Source organism: Centroberyx gerrardi, chromosome 3 (genome assembly GCF_048128805.1).
Source record: "Centroberyx gerrardi isolate f3 chromosome 3, fCenGer3.hap1.cur.20231027, whole genome shotgun sequence".
NCBI lineage: Eukaryota > Metazoa > Chordata > Actinopteri > Beryciformes > Berycidae > Centroberyx > Centroberyx gerrardi.
The window spans coordinates 20,421,815-20,447,907 of NC_135999.1; the positions used below are offsets into that span (position 1 = coordinate 20,421,815).

The 26,093-nt window shown below is 42.9% G+C and overlaps 1 protein-coding gene across 1 annotated transcript; it reads left to right on the forward strand.

Moving 5' to 3' along the window:
• The first annotated feature begins 948 nt into the window (after positions 1 to 948).
• Positions 949 to 25,220, forward strand: marf1 (meiosis regulator and mRNA stability factor 1). The gene is made up of 27 exons (XM_071913917.2): positions 949 to 1,036; positions 1,654 to 1,864; positions 3,515 to 4,396; positions 4,649 to 4,817; positions 5,071 to 5,285; positions 5,493 to 5,610; positions 5,700 to 5,872; positions 6,213 to 6,737; positions 7,458 to 7,612; positions 8,632 to 8,793; positions 11,478 to 11,664; positions 11,933 to 12,111; positions 12,283 to 12,363; positions 12,519 to 12,758; positions 13,110 to 13,229; positions 13,419 to 13,597; positions 13,770 to 13,990; positions 16,683 to 16,825; positions 17,100 to 17,233; positions 17,463 to 17,665; positions 18,264 to 18,491; positions 19,146 to 19,385; positions 19,823 to 20,074; positions 20,400 to 20,460; positions 20,815 to 20,919; positions 21,331 to 21,504; positions 21,939 to 25,220. The coding sequence occupies exons 2-27, from the start codon at positions 1,709 to 1,711 to the stop codon at positions 22,175 to 22,177; spliced, it is 5,541 nt and encodes a 1,846-aa protein (XP_071770018.2). The 5' UTR covers positions 949 to 1,036; positions 1,654 to 1,708; the 3' UTR covers positions 22,178 to 25,220.
• Positions 25,221 to 26,093: the final 873 nt, after the last annotated feature.

The window sequence follows — 26,093 nt, forward strand, 5'->3', positions numbered from 1 at the left end:
GCGTTTGGAAAATGGTAATTTGAACATTTTATCATTTCTATTACCCAATATTCTCTGCTGAATTGTGTTCAGTTATGTGCAATGTATTGGGAAAATAAGTAAATAAAAATGTGAAAGGGTAGGCTATAGGATGTGAAACTAATTATTCAGCAATGAATGTCCTCATCCAAGCAATAACTGCAGTCTGCAGCCAAATCCAATACACTCTAACTGCAACAGAAGAAGAAAATATGGACCCTCTTGTGAGAATAGAAGGGATACCCATAATAATAAAAAAGAAAATGAACAAACTTGTATAGGAATTATAAATTCAATTCCAACTCATTCAGATTGAAGTGAGTGAAGTGATGTAGGCTACAATACTTTCAATCCAACCTGCTTGTTATATAAAAATATTAAATATAAAATGTTAAATATTGACCCATGCTTTACCCATGGTCATAAAGTAGAAAGTATATGCAACTGCAGTGTTAATAAACGCAATGAGGGATTACAGGGGGTGAAAAAAGGCCAGGAGAAAAAAGGCAAACGATTTATTAATTTGAATGAAATCTATAAAACAACATTCCATCGCAGAAGACTTATTGATAAAATATAGGTTGATGATTTCCCAATTTAAGAACATGGCTAGTTTTTTGTATAATATCAACACGTAGTGTAACTTAAATGCAATCATATACCAAATGAAACGTTGTTTCTTTTTTTTTTCCCCCCACGATAAACCCCACAAAAATCTTTATTATTCGTTTGCTGTAAAATTATAAACTGGAAAATAAGCTATAGTTTGAAGGAATTTATTTTCTGTGATCATTAACTATATTTAAAAAATATTCACAATATCATATCAGTGTATGCCCCAAAGCAGATGGAGATTAAGCAAGTCCATGGATCGGTCCAAGAGTGCAATGTGTTATCATTTGCGACAGCTGTGTGTCGTTTCTGGCAGATGTAGGTTACAAAAAGGTGCTTGTTTCTAGGGAGACAGAAAAGGGAAAACAGTCGTTTGAGGAAGATGTGAAAGGGGAAAGCTCGTCGGGTATTCTGTTTTTGAAATTCATCGGCATTAACAACTGCGATTAATTTAACCATAAAGGCAATAATGACGATCAGTCTTCTAGTCAGAGTGTGCGAGCAGCTATGCCTATGTTAAGCAAGCTAACTAATATTAGGCTAACGTTAGCTTGATAATTAACGCTAGGTAGCTAGCAGCTCCTGGCTAACAGTTAACGTTAAATTAGCTAGATAGCAAACGTTAGCCTCCTGACTCTGAGCAATGGCGGTTATTATAGCCAGATAAACGGCATAAGTTGCTAACCGAGTTAGTTTACGTGGTTCGCTCGGGATTTGAAGAAAAGTAACTCAAACGTTAGTCAGCTTGCGAAGTTATGTTGGCTAATAAAAGGTTAACTAACCGCTAACGGCAGGCTCGCCCCCTTGCTGATGAGGGATAGAAGGGCTAAGGAAGCTGTGATGATTCCAGTGCAGACGGATTTATGTTATAACCGATGGGTTGAGATGGACAGTTTGTGTAGTAGATTATCCCACCTCGACAAATATATCGCACAAAGTTCCTAGTTCATTGATGTTGACTAAGCGACTGGAGCACTGGGACATAGTGCAAACTGGTGCTTAACTTTCGTTTCCCACTTACAGGAAAGCATGAGAGAGAAGAGAGACGAAAGTATGGTGAAAGACCTTTCTGGGTTGTATGATGGAAGGACTGGGAAAGGAGAGATCCATATGCAGTTCTAGACCCTTCCCATGGCTCAGTCACCCAAAAACAGAGGCCTCAACTCTGCTCTGGAAACTCAAAGACTGCTTCTCCACCTATGAGAAAACCACCCCTCCTTACACAGACAAACAAGTAGGTATCTTGTAGTGTACAGTCCAATCATCTGTACACATAGAGAGTAAGTCTGATGACTGATGGCTTTATTTTACAAATCCTTTATTGAGTCTATTTTAACCTTTTGTTTAATTTCTTGGTATGGGAACCTTACAGTGCAAAACAAAAATCGTTTGTTTTTGTTAAAGTAGCCAGCAAAATAATTGGCACGCAGCAGCTTTCTTTAACAGATATCTATGACAGACAAGTTTTGCGGAAGGCACGGTCGATCTTGGCCAGCCATGATCACCCACTCTTGGAGGAATTCGTTCTTCTCCCCTCTGGGCGGAGATACAGGTCCCCCAGGGTAAAAAGCAATAGGTTTAAATTTTCCTTTGTTCCAAGTGCAATAAATGCGCTTAATTTGCACTAAACCTTGACTGCACTGCTCAGCAGCACTTCAATTACCTCAGCGCTACCATTCCAATGGTTTGATACTTTTAACGAACAGATACATTTTTTGGTTGTTTGCTGTAGGGATGCGATACCGATACCGATACCGATACTGGTATCGGTATCGGTGCTGATACCAGGCTAAAATGGAATATCGGTATCGGAGATTTTACCCAAGACTAAAATCTGATACCGAAAGCCATGAGTAACATGTAAGAAATAAAAGCAAACTGTCTTGATTTTATGCATTTGTGGCACATAGAAGCCTGTATTTCTCAAACAGTGGGAAAAACAAGGATTTTATCTCAATAATTTTGTCCATTGACCCCAAACTAAGGAAGTAAGCCTGCACTGTTCAGTAAAAGTAATGGATCGGATCGGTACTCAGTATCGGCCGATACTTAAACTTTCATACTCGTAATCAGTATCGGCATTGAAAAAGTGGCATCGGTGCATCCCTAGTTTGCTGTAACTGTTGTGATTAATATCCCATGTCCTCTCGTATGTTGTGTTTGTGTTTTTGCCCTCTACTGCAAATCAAATTTCCCCTCGAGGGACAATAAAGATCTGAACTGAACTGAACTAAGTAGACAAATAGAGGAGAGTGGAGTAAATTGAGCCACTTCGCATTCTGACTTTCTGTAAGAGGAAAATGGTCCAATATTGTTCTCAAAGTTATCAATTTCTGGGTTAGAATCCTGTGCATCTATGGAAAAAATGATTTGTTATTTAACACTGCTCCACTGATTTCATTCATTCAACAACACCTACTATATATTATGTCAGTGTTAATAAGTATGTTTATAGTTTACAAGATGTAGAGGGTGTTTCAGATTACCCTCATGCTCATCTTACTCCTCCCTAACTGGTATGAACATTTTCCCTACATGAAGAACCAAATGAGTATGTTTGCAAAAAAAAATGTGCCCCTTTATGAACACAAAAGTAGCATGTGTGCATGGGAAATCCTTAGTAGCGGTGTGTGCAGTAGAAGATCATAAAAGCGAGCGAGACTGCCAGTTCATGGGTCACAACTTGCACTGTATAATTTCTCACCCAGGGCACTATCTGTTTCTAAGTCTTAACTTTTGATTTCCCATAAGCTCTTATCAGGTTTCCCTTTTGACCTTCAGTGACGTCAGCTGTCTGATGTGCACAAGGTCCAATAAACCCACAGAACTTTGTTACTAAATACGCGATTACATGCTGCTGATAATTTGTTTGGTCTTTTTTCAGAGCGATTACATGGACAGCAGAAAGGCCGTGCTGGAATTGAAAGATGTCCCCCCTCCTCCGCACCATACCTCCTCTTCCCAATTATCCCAGCCTTTCCCTCTGGCCCCTCTCCCTTTGCCCCCTCCCTGCTTGCCGCCTCCTCAGCTTCCACAAGACTCCCACCAACAACAACAACCACCATCACAACAGCAACAAGAGGGGGGTAGCCCCAAAGTAAGCATTTGCACTCATTGTGATTATTGCAGCACAGATCGATATGGGGTATTAGGTGGCGGAGGTGTTGTTGGTAGTAATAGTAGCATTAGTGGTGTTGTCTCGCTCTATATGGCCCCAAACACTCTGGAAGCCCCCGGCAACAGTAGTAATACCAGGCCTGGGGCTTGCGCTATAGCCTCATCCCTTCATCCATACCAATACAACCCTAGCTATGGAAGTGGAGGTGAAGCCCTTGACTCTCAGCACAATCCTGGAGGTTACAAACCCCAGCTGCCCTCCTCTGTGGCCACCTCCCAGCCCATGTCCTCTCACTCCTACCTCCCCTGTTGTACAGGGCTTCTCCACACCTACCCTGTTGTCCCTCTTCCATGCAGTCAACCCAGCCTTTTCCCTTCCTCAGCCCCTCTGGCTGCCTCTCTGCCCTCTGTGCCCTCTCTTCCTCCCCCCATGCATGGGTCTTGCCTGGCCTCTTCTGGCTACTACCCCTGCGGTGTGGACTGCAGCCCTGCAGCCAGGGGAACCCAGAGACCCACAGCACATGGTGACCACCCAACCACCACCACCACCACCACCACAGCACACTTCTGCTCTAAGCCTATGCACCTAAATGTAGAACGCACGGTTTGTCTGAAGGGGGCACACTACTGCCAGGAGTGCTTGTTGAAGGTTGGTAGAATTCTCTTCCTGCACTTTGGCTCCCTTTTTTTGAATTTGTATGCCATGCAGATCACTGTTGGTGATTATATTCTGTACACATGGATGAAAAGAATCTCATGTTAACTGAGGCTGGTTTTGTATTTGTGTTTTTACAAAGTGCATTTTTATCCTTTCCTTTCACTGTTGGAGTGTTGCTTGTTGTTCATGTGAATTTTATTTTTGTTTTCCCTGACGATTTTGTCAATTTGTGCCTGTTTGCAGCCCATGAATGGTCTGCTGTCTGAGTCAGACAAGTTGTGGGGCAATGTTCCTCTCCCCCCGCCCCAGACCGCCCCTATCCCCATCCCCATGTGTAATGGCTGTGGCACCTCCTCTGATGGCATGTTGCTAATGCCAGCGACTGGCCTGGGGAAGACTGGCCAGAAGTATGGTCAGTGGACTCAATAATACAGCTTTGAATTCATGCATGTATATGGGTTGCTATCAGATTTGTCAGCTAAATCTAGCTAGAAATTAGTAGGACAGGTTATTGGTGTGAAATGTAGTCTTGTGGAATTGAGAGAAATCGATGTTAAATCATGTTCCTCCAAGTCTCACCATGTTAACCTGAAACTAAGATGCTTGAGATCATGGTGAATGTGCCTGGAAATTGTTTGATAACTGCGTCGTTATGTTTCCACCAGGTTCCCCAGAGAGCGGCGGTCCAGAGAACATCCCTCCAGTCGGTGTGTTCTGGGACATTGAGAACTGCAGCGTGCCCAGCGGGCGCTCGGCTGGAGCTGTGGTCCAGCGTATCCGCAGCCGTTTCTTCCAGGGCCACCGCGAGGCAGAATTCATTTGCGTCTGTGATATCAGCAAGGAGAGTAAGGCTGTCATCCAAGAGCTCAACAACTGCCAGGTACAATCCGTTGCAAATAATGTACTAAATAGTCAATGATTTTTAATGATTTATTCACTTAAACTTTACTAAACTCACAATTGAAAGTCTTACAAGCAACTAATTCCCTTAAGCAAGACATGGAAGTGTACAACTGCGCAACAAAAAAAAACATCTGACACCAAAACAAGAAATGGGCCTTATGTAAGCTTATTTTCATTTCACCAGGTGACTGTTGCACATATCAACGCCACAGCCAAGAATGCCGCTGATGATAAGCTTCGGCAGAGCCTACGGCGCTTTGCTGAGACCCACACTGCTCCTGCTACTGTTGTGCTAGTATCTTGTGAGTGAAGCTCAGGTTCACAGTAATCAACTACAGCCATGTCGCCACAAAGCGTTTTAAACAAATTGTCATGTCTTTCTTGTTTCCAGCGGATGTGAACTTTGCAAGTGAGCTGAGTGACCTGCGTCATCGCCATGGTTTCCAGGTAATCCTGGTCCATGGCAGCCATACATCCCCGGCCCTACTGCAGCACGCCCATCGCCATGTGGCCTTTCAGGAGATCACCGCTGATCTGCCACCACGTATGCCCATGAAAGCACAGGTAGGCATCACAAGTTCTTCATTAGGACTTAAACAGTACTTGATTGATCTACTGGGTGTTAAATGAGAGGTAAGTAGATGTCAACATGACCGTGGAGTTTGGACTTATCATGAGGGCAGAGAGTGAGGCAGTTGGAATCATCATGTGAGCACCGTGCTTATCTTCACAATTATTTATTTACCCAGTTTTCCTACAGGGATTATTAAAGCTTTTCCTAATCTATACCACTCCTAAAAATTATTTTTGACCTAAAAGGGGGACTACTGCATTAATATTTTTAAGTCTATGAAATGAAAGAACGCAGACAGGCGTGCTGTCTCTTCCTCCTCCCTTCCCTCAGCCCAGTTTCAACCTCCTCTATGTGCACAACCTCCCTGTCAACTGTGACAAGAATCTCCGGAACGCCGTGAAGGTCAGGCTCCGCCGCCTGTCAGACAACTGTGGTGGCAAGGTGCTGGGCGTGTCCCAGGGCACAGCAGTCCTCCGCTTCAGCAGCCTGGATGCGGCTGAGCGTGCCCGCAAGCGCATGGAAAATGAGGATGTGTTTGGCCGCCGCATCAGCCTGTCCTTCTCCCCGCGGCCCAAAGACGATACAAGTCCTGAGCCTGAGCCTCAGCCCCATCCCATGCCCCAGCCCCAGACTCAGACTCTGCCCCAGCCCTATCAGACCCAGGATACTCTGTTCATCCCTCCCCCACCACTGTCCTCCTTCTCTTTTCTACCCCTGGAGAAGCCCAGGTCCCCCAGGAGGCCACGGCGAGCTACCCGCCCGTGCCAGACCCCTGGCCTCGTGCCTGAAAGGCCCTACAGCCCCAGGAGGGGTTGCAGTGGGCCTCCCGGTGGTGCCCCAGCCAAGCCCCATCAGGTCAGCAGACTTGACAATGCCTGCTTCCCCCATTGCCCACTAACCTTGTCAAAGCTGCTATGTAAACCACAGTAGCTTCTGCCTATGCCTTTTTTTCCCAAGCTGCTTCTAACTGCTGCGCTTGCTAACAGCTTGTAGCTGCTTGCTAAGCTTCATTTGCCTGCCTATCCCCTGCCTGTGCTAGCATGTAGCCTATTAGCCCTTAGTAGTGCTTCATGTTACCCCCAGCATGTCCTTTGCTTCATTCATCATGTTAATGCATCAGTCTGCCTATAGCTTTTGTGCTTTGTTTGCATTTTCTTTATGCGCTTTGTCCAGTCCATCCATCTTATACAGCTTCATGTGTCTCAACTCAGTTGACTGTCTGCTGCATGCCCCCATTTATCTGTGGTTGGTCTTGGCCCATGCTGTTCTTCGGAGAGAGACGAGAGAACTGACCTCTTGTGGCTGTAATGGCTGATTTGCTTGTCTTTTGCTTGCTTCATTCTAACCAAAACAGAGCTGAGGGGAAGATATGGATCAATAACATATACAATTATGAAAAGCTACTCTTGGTCAAAATTCAGAGCATCATTTTATGCCATTACAGAACTCCTTCCCTTCAGCTTGTTTAACTACCCCCCACCTACCCCTACTCTCGCCCTACACACACACTTACACGCACGTACACTGTATGCGTCCCATTAATATCCATTTTCTGCCTGCCTCTGTCTGGTCCAGGAGCTGGGTGGTGTCGAGGCCAAGCCCAAGATGGCCTTTCACCACCTGGAAAAAGGGCGCACTGCCTCCTCCTCCCCCCACAGCAATGGCGAAACAGCAACACTGGAGCAGCTGCCCAAGCCTGGCCTCATTGGAGAGTCCATGTACAGGAGGAGGTACACTGGGGGGAAAAGGGGCAAACTATAAAATTGTTTAATGAAATCAGTGTCATTAGTCTAAAAGGAATCTGGTTTCATTATATCAAAAGCTCCTGTGATAATTGATTTCATAGTCTATTTTGGATGACGCCCAAGTGCCAAAGTTTTGTTTGTCACAACAGGGCTCTGTAGTGCGACCAAAACTGAACTTATGTAACATGGAAAAATTTGGGCGTACTGGTGTACCTACAAATAATTGTCTTGGTGCGACTTTAAAGGCATAACTTCTTCATAGGAAGCATGGAACACCTCTCCTGTTATTTGTTGTGTTCTAGCCAATTAAACACCAACAAAACTGTTTTTTTAATTGGCTAAAATCAAATCCCTTTCCTGAGGCTTCCTCTCACATGAAACACTTTTCTGCAAGTGCCTGCTGCCAGCCAGATAACTGACTAACTCTTGTCCAACTGGTCCATTATGAAAACAAAAGTGAAATAGAGTTGTGTGAAATTGTCCAACACTCAGATATACACCGTATTATCTGAGAGATACGGTGAACGGACAGCATTACTCTATTGGCCAGTTAGGTTTGACTCAACAGTGGGGATTTTCTATGATAGCAGAGTTGCTGTGATGTGATGTTTTGAGGACTGAGAAGCCATGTCAGCAACTAAGTGTAAATGTGTCTATATATATATATATATGTGTGTGTGTGTGTGTGTGTGTGTGTGTATATATATATATATATATATATATATATATATATATGTGTGTGTGTGTATATATTACTTTATGTCATTGTTTGGTAACCTATCTAAATAATTAGTGTTGATATACGTTTTTATTGTCCATATCTGGATATAGAGTATATCCCTTAAGTGTTTTGGGGGTGCCTACATTTTTGCTGGTGTTCTTTTACGTTTTAGAGGTTGGGAGAACCAGTGCTACAAAGTAAAACAAAAAAAAAAGTTAATTTAGAGCCCTGCACAGTGAAGACATTACTCTTAGAGTTGTGTCCATCTCTTTTTTCCACATAGAAGAGAGTGCTCCAGCCCTCGCAGTGCAACGGACTCCCCAGTGGAGCGAAGGGACAGGAGCTCTGGGGAGTTCCAGGTCAGCACACCCTCGGCCTTCAGCAAGCTGAACCTGCACAGGAGCTTCAGCCCCCTGGTCCTCTCCCAGGGCTCCTGGTCCTCCAGGTGACATATTCCCTCATATTCCCATCAGTCGTGTTTGCATAGGTTTACCCATAGCATCAATTTTACAGTATTTTGCATATATGCAATGTCTCCACCACTTGATAATATAATACAGATAGTGTGTTTTATAATTTTTAACCCACTTGTTTCCATGGTTAACCATGTAGCGTGTAGAGTCTAAAATATCGTAATTAGAATTTAGTAAAGGTATGGAAATATGAAACTTTGATCAAAATATCAAATTACACTCGTAGGGGCACCACCTTCATAGATGAAGGAAAAACAGACCTTTACCTGGCTATACTAATCAGTCATCAATCTGAAGACCATGAGATCTTTTCAGTTCAGGGATTACTTTTCTCTGCAGATAAGGAAATACAGAACAACCAACTTTATAGTGAATGAATATATTTATTAACTACCTACTAGACAGACAAACAAACAAACAAACAAACAAACCATGTAATACATGAAACGGGTGAAGTGTGTGACAAATGGACAGATGATAAACCAGAATAAAACACTAAACTATAGGTTGAATAATGAAATGAGAATGAAATAAAATAAAATGAGAATGAAATGAAAATAAAATGAGAAGGAAAGGAATATTGGAATGAAAATGAAATGAGAATTAGGGATAATTATTGGCAACAGTAAATAGTGTTATGTCAATTTAGATCAATAAACCGGAGAAACGAGGCGGGTCGCTCTAAGGGATCAATCAGACTATACTAACTTTCCTGATTGGATTAAGTGATAATTTTAGTAAAGCTTTTGCATCAACTCTCAGCAGAAAGACATGGAAAATGTTTCAGCCTACTTGCCGGGTCCATCAGGAGGTTTCGACCGTGTAGAAGCAGGTTTCCCGAAGATCAGCGAGTTTGGTAAGCTCGGCAATAGTCGGGTCGCCTGGCAACGGCAAACGATGGGGTTGCAGCGGGTCTTTTGAAAAAAGATGCTGTTTCAGGTGGATGTCCTTGCGACTGGCTTTCCGCTGTCGACCGGACTCTAGGCAGGATGGAGCAGGAGGCTTCGGCAGGCTGGTCGGTGGTCAGCTGAGAGAGTTGACTGGAGCTTCTGGCTTCTCTAACTTTTACTAATTAACCGATTAACAACTTGTTCTTAAAATAACTTTGTAACCGTCTTCGCGGTTCCAGTGATGATATCTATTAAAAAGCGAGGCTCAACTTCATAGTATGAACGGCTTGTAAAAAGGCAGGATCACATTAGTGACAAAGAGTAGCTACAAGGCAGTGAGATCTGAATCTCCGCTTGTGCTAAGTCTTGGTGCTTGTTGGAGTTGGTGTCGGCGTTCGTGGCCTCCGGCATAGAGGTCGGGGCATGAAGCACTTAGTTCTCTAAGTTTGGATCGGCATCGTAGCTTCCAGTATGAAGCTTGGGGCATGAAGCGCACAAGGTGACAAAGAACAAGTTTTTCCAAATTCCAAGGCGGGGTTTTGCAGTGTAAAAAGATACTTTGCGCGGTTTTGGAGATTCCGCCTACATTTCTTTGTTCTGGAGACAGGCAACGCCCGTGATAAGACAGAGAGACACATGAGGATACCTCTCTCAACTACTTTAGTAACTAGCCTATGTAATGACAAAGTTTTAGAATAACGCGTTTGGATTTTACATACTCAACCAATTACTGTTGTCAATCGGTGAACATTATGAAACTTGTAAACAAACACTTATGGATTGCATAAAACCATTACATGAAACATGATTAGACAATACAACTTTCAAGTCAAGTCAAGTCAAATTTATTTATAAAGCACATTTAAAAACAACTCACGTTGACCAAACTGTTGTACAAACCAGAGCAGGCAGTAAAATCACAAAAAAGACTAAAAACAAAAACACCCACATAAGTGTCAATACACACAGCGCATGGGTACAAATCGACAAATCGATTCATTGGCGATTTCACTGTTCAAACTTTGCTGTGAACTGAGTTGTTTTAGCAGAATAGCCTAGATACATACTTTATAATCTTAATATTTAAATCACGAATACATAGTAACTTTGGTGGTTGATATAGGGAAACAATGAAATAGAGCATAATTATCGATGTGGGGGCCAAGAATGGGTAAATATAATCAGACCTTAGGTTAGCAGTGTGGTCCCAGGGGAATAACTGGGTCCAACTATTGGAAGGATAATTAAAACACTTAAGCATATATGATTAACCAATTTAGTATATAATTCACACTATTCTTAAAAACTCATGGCTCTATCCAGAAAGGTGGGGGTTTCCTACAGAACTAAAAAGAGAAGGGAGAAAGCAATTCCTGATCCTTTTGGTAACATGATACAAAATGTATTTAATTATCTAATGTGACTAATTGTCCAACATCAGTTCAATAGAACTCAGTCTTCTGGTCCAGATAAAAATAAATCTTCTTATTTTAATTTGTGTGAGTCTGTGTGTGTGAGGGAGATCCTGGTCTGCAGTCTGATGTGGCTTGTAGATAAAACTTGTAAATTTCAGAAGAGTTGTCTGATTGGTGGAGGAGATCCCCCCTTAGTCTTGGTCAGCGTCAAGGTGACACTTTTGTAGCTTTAAAGGTGAAGGGTCATTTTTGTTCCTGGGAAAGAATGTTACTCAAGGGTCCATTTTGTGCTGTGGAGACCTGGTTCTGCTACAACCACCTATCTCCTGCTTTCTCCACCACCAACTAAAGGAGTGCATCCCCCTGCCTGTCCAGCCGCTCCTCACCCCTCCTGGCTGCCCCTCGCAGTCCTTGTTCCGACAGTCCTGCTGAGCCCTTCTCAGAAGGGGCAGAGGTCCAGGTGGCCAACCTGGACTACAGAATGTCCCGCAAAGATCTGCAGCAGACACTGCATGACACCTTCTCTCGATATGGCAGGGTAGGTACTACATTAGTAGGGTTAATTTATTGACTGATGTGCTGGTCAAATACACTGTATTTCTTGTTGGTTTGCCTGACACCCAGGTCCAAAAGAATAAGGTCTAAAGATGGCATTTTTCTGCTCAAAATAAGTTAATGACTTAATCTGAACCCTTGTGTAGTCTTATGTGAGACAAGCTGTATATTTTTCGCCACTGTGTGCAGCTGTTTGACAAAACTCAATAACTTTATTTTTATTTTCTTGTGGTTTAATATGTTTTGTCCAGGTGAAAGGTGTGGAGCTTAGCCCCCACACAGACTATCAGCTGAAGGCAACAATCCAGATGTTGTCCCTGCAGCAGGCCATTGGTGCTGTCAGTGGCCTGCACCGTTACAAGATAGGAGGCAAACGCATTCATGTGTCTCTCATCACCGGAGGCAGCAGCAAATCCCTTGCCATGCTCAGGTACAGTAGTGTGTATTTAAAGTGGTACATTAGATGTTAAGTATATATGCCAGTCTTTCACTTGCCTCAAATTACTTGCATAACATTGGTTAGTGGGATGTTCAGTCATTTGAAATATTTTTTTTTCTGGTGTGGATTCTGATGGTAAATTTCTGCTTTGTCATTGTACAGTTCAGAGATTATCAGCATTCTTCAGGATGCACCTGCCAATTGCCTTCCCCTTTTCAAGTTCACTGAGATCTATGAGAAAAAGTAAGTAACTGTGTCCCATCTCATGGCTTTCAAAGTTGAGCCACTCTACTCTTACCTCTTTTGTAACATCAGTATAGTGTTAACATAATGTTGAAATATGCATTACAAACTCATACGACATGTACCGACCCATCTGCTCTCTTTCCCCTCTCCAGATATTCCCGCAAGCTTGTGGTCGGGGATCTGTACAGGTTGCCAGAAGTGGTGGCAGTGCGGGAACAGGGAGGCTCACGGCTCGTGTGCCTTCTGCCCAGCAGCCAAATCCGTCAGAGTCCCCTAGGTTCTTCCCAGTCCCAGGAGGGCTCCTCCTCCACTAGTGGCAGCCCCGTGGTGTTTGAGGAGCTGGAGTATCACGAACCCGTTTGCCGACAACACTACACTCAGCAGGACTTCAGGTACCTATTCAGATAAAATACTTATTCCATGATGAGAATGTGGTAAAAAATAAAACTTGAGTTTTTTCAGATTCAGTTGCTCCTTCTTGCTGACTCCTATACTCATGGTTCAGATATTCACTTTTTACAACTTATTTGTTTTTCTTATAAATTAACAACCGTAAGCTGCCCAGTACAATCAGAGGCCTCTGGTCACTGGGAGAGCATTTCTCATTCCTCAAGATTTTCCCAGCAGGTCGGAGGATTTGAACCAGCAAGTCTCTGGTCACAAGCCCTCTTCTCTGAGCTTTATCCAACTGTCACCCCTGTTTCCACCACTTATTGTGTGTCTGATCATCTGTGTATTTGTAGTGAGGCCGACTTTGACCCGGACTCCTATAAAATCCCATTCGTGGTCATGTCTCTGAACGCCTTGGCCTCTCAGGTCCACAGTCTGTTGCAGTCACACGAGGGCACCCTTCCACTACTCAGGTGACAATTGCCTCTTTAATTCATGTATAGCCTGAAAATTTATTTGGGACTCTTAGTCTTAACTATAGGTGTACCTTGCTTGTACTACAGTGAAAAGCCTTGAAAACATTTTATTTATAATTTCGAGGTGGATGGAGTGGAGCATATTTTGTTAAGCATTAGAAAGTCAATGTAGTAATTTTCACTCAGTTTCCCAGACTGTTATGCAGCCAAGTTCAGCCCCCTCCACCTGGGCGACGAGACGGTGGAGGGTGGTGTTCCCCTGGAGCATCTCATCACCTGCATTCCCAGCATCACAATTGTCACTGCCCAGAATGGCTTCAAAGTCATCAAGTGGATCCACAACAAACCACCAGCACCTAATTCGGGTAGGAACACTCACCGCTCTGAGTGGCCTTGGAGTTGTTCATTGACTATTTGAACAACTATTGTATTCATTTACTACTGCACTCACCATAACATAATGCTTATCTTTACCAGTCGGATATGCCTATTGCAGATATAAGAACTTTTTTTTTTTCCTTTCTCTATATCCCCCAGAGCCTTGGATGCAGCGTTGCAAAAGCCCGGTGGGAAACCCTCAGCTCATCCAGTTCAGCCGGGAGGTTATTGACCTGCTGAAGAGCCGGCCGTCCTGCATCATGCCCATCAGCAAGTTCATTCCCTCCTACCACCACCACTTTGCCAAGCAGTGCCGTGTCTCTGACTATGGCTACTCCAAGCTGTTGGAGCTGCTGGAGGCCGTACCGCACGTCCTGCAGGTATACAAATTAAGCATTACATTACAGCTAATGATTTTTACTAGTCATCAAATCATTAAAAATGGTCATATTACTTTTAACATTAGCTAATATAACTTTTTCATGCTGTTGTTACAAGTATTAGTACTAACTAGTACTAGCCTGAAATTCCTAATTAATGAACAGCAGCCAAAGGTAGATTGGAAGTCAAACAGTGATAATGGGCAAAGGGTTTTTGTCTAGCAGGGCTAAACGGATATTTTAGGTAAGCCCTTGTCATGTCTGCTGTTGTTGCTATGCGTCTGTTAAAAACCTGTTTCTGAAGTGCAATGCTCTTTTGCTGAAATGTGGAAATATTTTTCACTTCTTGTGCTCGGCGCTCTGAGCATTAAAAAAGATGCAAAACTCTTAGTGCTTTTGGCAACACACAATAGTGCGTCCCTTGCATCGTAAATGAGCAATAGCAGCGAGCACTATAAAGAGAGGCTCCAGATGGACAGTCTAGTATTCTCTGCTTTCCATATTTTCTGTATCTATGCTTGTGTGAGAACTGAGAAACTAGTAGTCTTACTAGTCAGCCACACGACTAATCTGTGCAATCCCCTGGGTATGTGGGTGTGTGGACACACTTTTTCCTAAATTTGTACCCTATTTATTTTAAGCTGGCATTATGCTGCCACTAATTTATTCCGCCATTCTTTCACTCTTTGTTCAGCCTTTTACAGTACAATCCAACACAATCTACTGTTGCTTCTAACCCACTGAAGTGTGTAATGCAAGTATGGCATGTATTTATGTTACATAACAAGGGAAATCAGGCCCTTCCAGCCACTAATGCAGTGCTGGCTTTCCAAAGATCAAAACTGTAGTCTTTATTAAGCATGATTGATTGCCATCTTCAACGCTCATGCAGTCGAGTAATTCATTTTGTTTCTCTCTCTGGCACACAGCAGAAATACTAGGGCAGAGTATCATTAGGATTTTACCGATTCTGGTGCCATTTTTGATTCTTCTTATCACTCTAGTTCTTTATCGATTCCGACTGTATAAATTGTCAGGGGTTAAAGACTACATGCAGCTTTTGTGAAGTTAACTGTTTTGTTACTCAAGAAAGACATTGCTAAATGTCACACATCGGCTACTTCGATATCATAGAAAATCCTGACTTTCCCAGTTGTATTTGCCACTTTGTTGGGTTATTCATGTGCGCTGAATTCATTATTATATTTCCAACAGCACTTGAAAGCAACATAAGTCTGTCCGTTTAGCTGTTTTGTGTGGTTCAACATCTCATTTGAGTTAATCAGTGACAACAGCCATGTTTACTTTCAGGGTAGTAGGAAATTGATGCAGTGACTTGGGTGAAAGCAGTGAATGTACTATATATTCTAGGGGTGTAACGGTTCAGAAAACTCACGGTTCGGTTCATATCACGGTTTTGGGGTCACGATTTCGGTTCGATACGGTATATAAGCCTATATGTGGTGCACTGGGCAGGGGAAATACAATTGCAAATTCCAATTTACACAATGTGTTTATCCTAAGTTTTCCTGAATGAAAACTTTTTCACTGAAAATTAATGTCCAGTATAACTAAATCAACAGACTTTCTTTCAAAAGTAAAGTAAATACTGGCTCTTTGTTATTTTAACATAAAATATCCCTGCATTGTAGGCCAACATCAACATAAATTGCAACATAAAATGCAAACTTCAGTGGCTTTACTCCAGGGCATCAACATAAAATGCAACTTAAATCATGTAGGCCTACCTACTGAAATCTTCCACTACTGAACAGGGCTACAAATCTTTGCTATAAACACCCCAAATAGTGATGCGCGGGTAAACCCGAAACCCGCGGGTCCCGCAGGTGGGGTGGGTTGGGTCAATTGAAGATAATATTGAGAACGAATGGGCGGGTTCGGATGTTGACGTGTCGGATCGGGCGGTCGCGGGTAAAAAAAAAAAAACCTGACCCTCACATCACTACCCCCGATGTTTTAGTTATTGCTCTGTGCCTGTCTGAACTCACTGAGAGATCGCTGCTGGGGAACAAAAAGTTGTTTTGGTTCCTACCGGCTCTCCTCCTCCTCTCCTCCTCCTGCTGCGTGTGTGACGTGAGTGACGTCGGGCTCAAAAGTTGGTCAAATTGATCCAAATCGATCTCTAATGCGCCGATGTGTGCATCACGTCATGTTTGTCATTTGGCGATTCACAGACCAACAGAGCAGCAGAGTCTGAAAGTGAAACTTAAAATTCCACAATTTGCTCCATAGGCTACTCCTGTGTTAGTAGGCTAATCCAGCTGTGATGTCATCGTAGATTGACATGTAATTCTGACAACTGATTGGACAGATACTCTCCAGGGAGATCAGACCCATGTGGGGAGTGGGGGCACACAGAACCGAATGAACCGCGGCACGCATGCGCGACCCTAACCGTGGGTGGCGAACCGAACAGTTCGGATTTTTTACGGTATCCGTTGCACCCCTAGTATATTCGCTGTATCATAAAGTTATGAATGGAAATTATACATGGATTGAAGGCCACTATCTCCCTCCACAATATCCACAATCTCCCTGTGAAGACAAATCTGACCAAATTTTAACTCTTGATGATGGTCATATCTCCCACCCTAGTTGTGGTGTTTTTGTTTTATGTCTTTTTAACTCTGCGTACATGTGTATGTGTTGTTTGTTGTTTTTTCCCCTACAGATCCTGGGCATGGGCACCAAGCGCCTGTTGACCCTGACCCATCGTGCCCAGGTGAAGCGCTTCACCCAGGATCTGCTCAAGTTGCTCAAATTCCAAGCCAGCAAACAAGTGGCCATCAAGGACTTCATGCAGGCATACCATTGGTCAGTCAACTGCACTGCTTGGAGATTAAATAAATATGATTTCTTAGGCCATTTGGTAGATTTTTATCCAAAGTGCTTTACACCTACATGTTTAGCATTCTTTGCATTAAGGGCTGCTAGTAATTGCAAAGGATTGTGTTGCTCTGTGGGTTCACAGCTTAAGCTATATATAGTAATCTCGGGATTTGCCTTATTAATAGGTGGAAGATCAAAAATGTGTTTGGATTGCTTCAGTGTCTCTGACTGGTTTAATATTTTCTGTACTTTATATCAGGTGCTTCTCCAGAGACTGGCGGGTGATCGACTACGGCATATGTGACCTGATGGACCTGCTGGCGGAAATCCCTGATACGACCATCACCATAACACAACAGGACACAGACACGGTCATCTCTGTCCCCAAGAGAGGTCAAAGAAACACTTGGTCCTCAAACCAGAAAACAAAAGAGAGGAAGAAAATGCGAATCCATTTGCTCTTAAGCAGTGGATAATGGTTTTCCATGATCACTGAGGCAAAAGTTTAAGCTAAGATCAAGCTAATGGGAGTTGGTTCGAGAATCTTGAATACAACAGGAATTTCAAACACGTAAATCAGATTTGTTCAGCCACTCATCAGTTCCTCTGCGTCTGCCCACAGAGCGTACAGTGGAGGAAATGGAGCGCACCAAGCAGTTTGGGAAGGAGGTGGTGGACCTGCTGCGTCACCAGCCCCACTGCCGAATGCCCTTCAGCAAGTTCATCCCCACCTACCACCACCACTTTGGTCGTCAGTGCAAGCTCACCTACTACGGCTTCACCAAGCTCATGGAGCTCTTCGAGGCCATCCCTGAAGTACTGATGGTGAGTTGGGCAGACAGGGCGTGTACATGATGCCCTCTGCTCCTTATTACTGCCCCTACAGAGAAAGAGATGTAACATGATATATTCTATACAGTAGGGAAGAAGATGAGGGATAGGACGATATGGTGATCTCACAATATGATTCAATATGCTATATGTGGTTCAAGATTCGATACAACCACGATACGATGTAATAAATAAAAGTTCAATGACAGCAAAGTATGACTGTGCAGAATTATGTTTATTTCTGAGCCACCAATCTTTCTAGCAATGGTATTGGCTTGCTAGAATGTAAACAATTTAGAAATGTCATTGCAGCTTGCATAGCTTGTGAAAATGTGATGAGCAATTTGTGATTACTTCAGCAGAATAAAATATTATTAAGCTAATTGAGCTAATATGGAGTTAATATCGCAATTCATGTTTCTGCCCCATGATATACATTGTCACATTTTTGTATTGCAATATATTGAATTTCGATGTATTGTCCCATCCCTATTAAATATATGTGTTAATGGTTACATCTAAATGCCTCACCCATTTCCTCTCTCTGAATCAACTTGCGCTCCTGACCTCTGATGCCCCCCACCTTCCCCAGGTGTTGGAGTGTGGTGAGGAGAAGGTGCTGACTCTGACAGAGGTGGAGCGTGTCAAGGCTCTGGCGGCCCAGCTGGTCAAGCTGCTGCGGGCCCAGAGGAACTCCAGCCTGCCCGTCAGCCAGCTGCTCAGCGAGTACAGCAAGACCTTTGGCTATGGTCTACGCCTGCAGGACTATGACGCCAGCTCCCTGCCCGCTCTGCTGGCCAAACTCTGCCATGTGGTCAAGGTCACCAGGATTAGTTGCTTTTGCAGTTCGGATTGTCTTTTAACTGCTTCTAAATGGCATGTGTAGAGCTTTAAGACACAGGAAAGTGAATTTGAATGGCCTAAATATTATTATTGGTTCCACCATATGTAACAGGCTAATATCTTCTTTGTCAGTCACCAAGGTTTTAATGACCATTTACTAAATATCAACACTATTTCTTGAAGAGTAACAGATGTCCTCATCAAATAGACAGGGTAGAGGATTTTACATTCATGAAAATCTGTTTAAATGTCCCCTAGTGGCTTTTTGAGGTATAGCACAATAGTTGAGAATTGTTTCACCAAAAGCTAAAAACTCTATATTATGGAATTAAGCTGCAGTCTAAACTGATATAACCTGGCATCAAACTTAGAAAGGCCACATAACAAGTGATGGGGTAGAGTAGCGTCACAATGTTACAATGATATGGAGCCATTTGAAGTTTTGCTGTAATGTGGGTGGCACTGACCAATGAAGATGGGTAATATCATATAACTGACCTCCCCTAGTAATACTAATGCTGTCTGGAGAGAGCTACAGTAGGTAAAGTCTCTGTACTGATCTGCGTTCTCCAAGTCTCTTGGGTTTTAATACCCACCAATAAGTAAACAACCACTTTCTCTCCATTCAAAGGTGGTTGATGGCTTGGAGGGTCGGGAAGTGCAGCTTATCAACAGAAAGTCTCTGCGCTCACTGACCTGCCAGTTACTGGCCCTGCTCATGTCCCAAGAGGAGGAGCAAACAGCCAAGGGTCTGAAGGTGGAGGAGCTGAGCCGGCACTACCTGGCTGTCCATGGAGCCCCACTCAACCCATGCGAATATGGTTTCCTCTCCCTCAGCGAGTTACTAAAGAGCCTGCCTTACCTTGTGGAGGTGAGTGGAAGAACTTGTTTTTCCTGGTTATCACTTTTAGTTGCGACCAGCAGCTAGTACGTCAGTCCCAAAAATTTCAAAAACTCTTTACTGCACATGTGCCAGTGAACACAGTTATGAAGACTGTATGAGCCCAATTGCTGCATCACTTTGGGTTTAGCTCAGATGGTAAAACACAGGTTTGCCATGCCAGAGATTATCCTGAGTGAGTTAAGCTGGTTGCAGTTTATCTTGAATTACATGCTCAATTCTATAAAGCTCACTTTTTTTTTTTTTTTAAGCTTTTTTGTTTTTTTTAAGCTTGTTCGCCTTTTACATTTTTCCACTACCTCAGTCATATTTTCTCTCCCTACAGTGCCTTCTTTCCAACCCCCACCCACCATCTACTTAATATGTATACAAAATTGGCTGAGTTTGATCTCTTTCCTCCTCCACAGTTGTACCACGAGTATGTTGTTCAAGACAGCGAGGCTGTCAACAGTGCCAGTGGTTGTGGTGAGGAGTGGGTGAGGCTGACGAGGCTTTACCAGTTTGCCCGCAGCGTACGCGCCCTGCTCCACACCTACCATTACAACCAGATCTTCCTGACTGAGTTCCCTGGAGCGTATAACAAGTTTACAGGCAGCAGCCTTCAGCCACGTTCCTATGGCTACACCAGCACTGATGAGCTTCTCAGTGCCATTCCACAGGTGGGAGATCATTACCTTAATTTAAGTAGGAATTTTTCTAGTTAGAATTTTACATCCTGAGCTTAAATTATACTTCATCCATGTGGGCTTCTTTATTTATTTGATTAATTTTTTTTTTTCCCAGTGGCTTCAGGCTTTTACATAATACAACATGATTAAATCTGATGCAATCCATATAGCTTGTTGCTTTAAAACATATTCTCTTATCTCTGCACTTAATTCAGTCCTATCTACAAGAAACCCCTATACTTGGGTAGATGTGATACATGTGTTTCATATTATTGCTGCATGGGTTTTCTCATGGTTTCTGGTGTGTCATCATCAGGTGGTCTGGATCAAAGGGCACGGTCACAAGAGGATTATCGTTTTGAAGAACGATATGAAAGGTAAAAGAGATGGACACTTTGGTCCTAGCATTTTTTCTACATTTACAAAAAGATAAGCTTAAGTTAACATAAGTGGCAATCACTGACATGCACATAGACTGTAAATAATGACCCAGAACCATATGATCAGTTGTGACATCAGAGGTCTAATCATGTGGTTTCTTCTTGAGAATACTTGGGGAATTGAGCTGTCTGTGATTTCTTGATATGGCCCCTGAAAAGATGTATGGTAACTTTGTGTGTCCGGCAGTTTTGCGAGATATCATCTGACTCATGTGGCTAGATGTATGGTCTTCATCTACTACCCTTGGTGTGTGTGCGTGTGTGTGTGCGTGTGCGACTGCGTATGTCTAGCAAGGGCAAGCTCTACAGCCTCCGACAGCCCCCAGCCAGAGGATAACAAGGAAAGCCCAAGAGAAAGCCCCTCTAGCAATGCCAATTCAGGAACTCACAGTCCAGGTAACACAACTCAACTGCAGTCAAAAAGTTAACAGTAGTTTTCATCCAGACTGTGTGCAAGATTTTGTTTATTTGCATAGTGATTTAAAAACACAGAAGTGAAGTGATAAAACAAAAATACAAATTTGTCCAAGTGAGATGGAAAAAATGATGACAAAATATCATCTTGTCCCAATGCAAACAAAAGAAATACAAAAATGCCAAGTACAGACACAACTGAATTGGAAAATTGAAACTTATGACTGCAAAACATAGAAGGAAAGAATATATTGGAAGACTAAAATGGCACATTCTTCTGAAATATTTTTGCACTCATGGTTCTTTAAGGCACTTTGCATAAAAGCTTCCAACAGATGGCTTATGTTAGCTTGTTATATTCATTATGCTTCATGAGTGCCTCCTCCCTGCCAGGTGGCGATGTAGCGGCAGAGTCGGAGCTGCTGTGTCTGACCTCCCCAGTCGACCTGCTGTGTGGTCCTGTGCCATCCTGCCTGCCCTCGCCCCAACTCCACCCCGACCCCGTCCTCCTGCAGCAGGCCGACCTGATCCACTTCGAGGAGAGGACTCCACCACCACCGTCCACAGGTCAGCTGTAATGTCCTCTAGCAAAGCCTGCTTTCTGCTGTCTCATGGGCCGTATTCACATAGCTAAGCTGTAGACGCATTATGGTTTATGTTGTGCAGATGTTGCACTGAAAGCAAAATCGGTTGACATTTAAAAGGCGCTGGTACTGTTGGAGATGTGACAGATCCATTATCCCTGTAGAGGCCTTACAGTCAGACTCTTCGCTGTGACTGTCACTTTATTTTGGAAATTAGAAATTATTTACAGTCTCGACATAACAGAAATGAAATGACAACCAGATTTGATATAGGATCATTTCTACAGAGATTTGTTTAGGTCAAATATTTGAAAGAAAAAAAAAAAAAGTGTTGGCCCTTTAAAAGATCTAGTCTTGTTTGCGCCCTTTCCTATCTTTCCTTTGGTGTAAGTTCATCTACTTCTGTTGTGTTTTCAGAGAGTGATGACCCTGAGGCGGCGGCCCTAGCAGTCGGTGACATCACGTCTGATCCACCTGAAAGCCAAGACCTCCTCACTGTGGACAAGCAGCCTGGCAGCACAGTTGGCTCTGCAGTCTTCCAGCCTCCACAGCCCTCGGACACGAAGACCCCGTCCTCCATGGACAGCCCCAGCAGAAGGGCCCCGCGCTGCAAAATCAAGCTAGCTGCAAACTTCTCATTCACGGCCGGCCCCTGATATCTCTCTTGTTCACACACTCATACACGCTGTCACACGCTCTCTCTCACACATGCACATAAATGCTAGTTCACACATAACTCTAGATAGAAGAGTTGACTGGCTACACTTAAAATGAAATGGCCCCAGAAGAGCATTCGCATTGTCCCCTCTACTTTCCAGCAGGCTGTTGCATTCTTCTTCTTTCTTCTCAATCACTCACTAACCATTCTGTTCTCTTCCTTTGCTCTTTTCACAGTAAATGTGCTCTTGTGATGTTGTTCACCAAGCCGTGATTTTCCTCTTGCAGATTTTCTGCAATTCTTTTATTTGCCAAAATCGTCTAGCCTCTGTTTGATTGCACTTATGCACTTATTGTACCATTATCTGTTTAGAGCCATACTGTGTCGTAGAACACTGCTGGCTTACAGTGGACTATGAATGCAGAGCCTAAAAATGAGTTAGTTGGCACTGTCTGCAGAATGCTAACATTGGGAGAAATGCTAGAGATGAGTAACAAAGTCCCCCCTCTAAAATCCCATATTTTTAGCTACCCACACTCTCAATTTATAGTATTGGAGATAAACTGAGAAAGTTTGTAGAAAAGTGTTATGTTCACCTGTCTATCATAGAGAAACCTTCATATTTACTTACTGCTTTGCTGTATCTCAAAAAAAGACATTTAATTTAGAACTTTAGCTAATTTCAGATTTTTTGAGTTTTCACTTTTCAGGCAGACACAGAAATGTCAACCGAAGTGTATTATGTAAGCACCTGCCCATTTCATTCTTTCAGTCTTCTCTTGGGCAATGACTAACGTACAGTATTTGCTCTTTAGGTTTGTAAGAGGTAGTTTCTCTTTGAGGTATACTCTTGTCTTTTGTCTCTGTTGTAAAGTAGCCTAAAGTATTTTTGTTCCTTTGTCAGAACGTGGAGTGTTTGGTAGTCTGTAGAGGAGTTGGGCCTAAATGAATGGAGTATTTGGTGGCAATGCAATGATGGGACTGAAGAGATTAACATTTGACGAACTGTTCAGATAGCTTTTTCTTTCAGGGCAGCCAATGGTCTTTGAACAGTTCTTGCTTGGATCTAAAGGTTTTGGTGGGTGTTGCAACCAGCACTGCTCTCAAACATTTCAGAGGAATTTTGATTCCTGTAGACTGAATTTATGGCAAAGATTTAGACTCGTCTTTCCAAGGCCGCTCATGAAGGCCTGAAAAGGAAAAGGCGGTCCTTAAATACTCTGGCCAAGTATGTGCTTAGGCGCAGTAACAGATATGCTTTCATTGTGCGTCTGCCAGCCAGCAGCCAACTTGTTTGTGTTCTTTTAGCTGTATTTTGTCTGTGTGGTTTACACTTGAGTAGGTGGTGTGAAATATGCATGGTGTGCATAAATGACTTTATGCATGGTGTAAGCCCAGGAGGAGCAGACAAGAACAGATGATGGCAAGACATTCTTTAAGATCAGTCTTTTAATTTCTGCCACGTTTTAGATTCTGGATCTTGGAGTTGACGTCACCCTTGCAAGTTGCCACATAAATGCTCAAGGTTGTTTGGGTTAACCTTGTTGCTCGTAGGCGCTGCATCTGCGGTGGCGTCCGCACTGCCTGAGTTGATCAGTTGGAGGGAGGCAGTGAGCACTCCTGAGTTTTGAGTTTTAACGACAAGGTGAATGATCTGTATTTTTAGGGAGAGGGGATTGGATGGGAGGTGGTAGGCTCTTTGTGGGACAGCACAGGGGCTCCAGGATGCCCCCCTGACCAAAATGTGATGTACACACAGAGGGACCCGCTGCGGCTCTCTGGAATCTGCCTGGCTTTTACAATGGCTTGTATTTGCCACGGTGCTGAAGGAATAGCTATTAGGTACCTCACCATCCCTCACGTCTCAGTCTCGGAAGACTTTTTACTTATTGACGTGTGTTGATTTTTCTTTCTGTTTTTCCTCTGTCTCAAGTGTTTACGAGAGTGCTGGCTGTGGAATTGCCACCAAAATAACGTCTGCTGCCCGCAAAGGCTAGCATGACCCAGGCACCGTTGAAGTCAAAGGGTTGCTGTTGTTTGTGTTCAGAGAAAATGTTCGTAGAATGGGTAAGGGCCCATTTAATCAATTTCTGCCCAGTTTCAGTGTTTTACTGTTTAGCCAGTGTTGGCAATATCATCACATGAGTTTTCTCATTGTCAGACTTTATGTTTAAAGCCTTTAAAGCTATGAAATTCCACCTGCCCAGTTTAATTCTTGGATTACTTTGAACGTTTGCCAAATTGTCCACAATGCCAATCGAAATGTTTTTAATTAGGGCTGTTGACAAATGACAAATAGGGCTCCGGTCTCTCCCGCAGTGTTTTAATAACTGTCTGGAAACCTCTTTCATCAAGGAACAAGCAGTTCAGTATTGGAAATGCTTCAAAGTGGCTTAAAATACTCAAAAGAAACGTATAGGTTTAACTTTGTTTGGCAGTAAAAAAAAACGATTACTTTTTGTGTATTTGAGCAAAACCCTAGCTCTCCCTCAAAAGTGCTACAGTGACAACTAACTCAGAGGATTAGGAAGAACTTCTCCATTTAGCTTTCTCAAGTTTGGTTACATCAGTGAGAAGCTATTGTACTGGTCAAAATATGCACTTTTGCATAGTTTTGGTTTTGTGAAAAGATGTATTGTGAATTAGTTTGTTGTAGGGGAGTAGGGGGGTGGAAAAAATGTTTGTGTCTTTGGCCTCTGTGAGAATGAAGTGTGTTTCTCTGTTGGATTTAACTGTATCTCTCTTTGTCATGCCACCTTGATGTTTATGTTGCACAACGGTTGTTCTAGAATCTTATGTGTTCTGCTGTTCTAGAATCATTTTTATGGAATTTCCCTCAGTCAACAAGCTAGTCAAAATTCTGACTTGTGATGATGTCATTGTCTCCCAGCTCAGCTTCTCTCACTGATGTTTCCCTCCCCACATTCACCTGCCCTCAGTTGCTCCGTTCCACTGCCCCACCGTACCAGAAGTTGCTGTAACAGTCTAACATTGTTGAAGGGACCAAATTGATTTCCGTTAATAAATTTCACAAGCATCAACTCTGCCTGATCATGACTTTTTTTTTTTTTTTTTTTTTTTAAATAAGAATGAGAATTGTTAAGAATGAGAGTATGCAACAATTCAAGTCTTTCAGTTTTTTTTTTTAAGGACTCAACGAAATCACCCAGCCTGTTCCTGAAAGATGCTTTTTATTTAAACATGTATGTACAGGTAGCCTTCAGCTCATTTTCTGCATATTTGTTCAATATTCAACATTAGGACCTTAATAAATTCACTACTACTACGGAACGCTAAGTTATCAGGAGGAAGGTAAAGTGACAAAGAGCAACACTTTGCTTGACATGAGTCACTAATGTCCTAAATACACTCAAACATACACCATCTTGAGACTATTGTAGGCATTTACAAGAGAGTTGCATTCACTTCCTGGTGTTTATCATAAAAACGGCAAGACTAAATTCATAGGATGCAAGTTAATTCTCGTCAGCAATATCCATAGTAACTATGAATGCTGTTGTATTACCATGGCCATTTGTAATTCCCAGTAGCTGACGTCTATGACGAGGTTAGTATGGCCAGTGATGGATTGACATTGGGGAATGAAAAAATGTATCATGAGACCTAAAGAACAAAACAACCGCATTATGTTTGGTAATGTGATTAAAGGAAGTGTCTGCATATACATGTGAAATAAGCCGAGCCCCGGACTGAACATGAGCTTTCAATGACCACCAGACATTTTGTTTAGACTGTCAATACTTTATATCAGGAACAGCAGCTCTACACGTTTGTGTAGAATTAAACTGCTGTTCAAGCCAAAGCACAACAAAAATATTGTTCACCTCCAGTAACAAACATCCACAGGCTGGCACATATTCTTATCCAGCATTTATACCCCTGTCTCCAATAGT

Excerpts from the sequence above, each read along its gene's own strand:
- marf1 (XM_071913917.2), top strand. The coding sequence starts at position 1,709 with ATGATGGAAGGACTGGGAAAGGAGAGATCCATATGCAGTTCTAGACCC. Across the intron at positions 8,794-11,477 it reads CAGGGCTCCTGGTCCTCCAG|GAGTGCATCCCCCTGCCTGT; the intron begins GTGACATATTCC and ends CACCAACTAAAG. Across the intron at positions 20,461-20,814 it reads TTTGAAGAACGATATGAAAG|CAAGGGCAAGCTCTACAGCC; the intron begins GTAAAAGAGATG and ends GCGTATGTCTAG.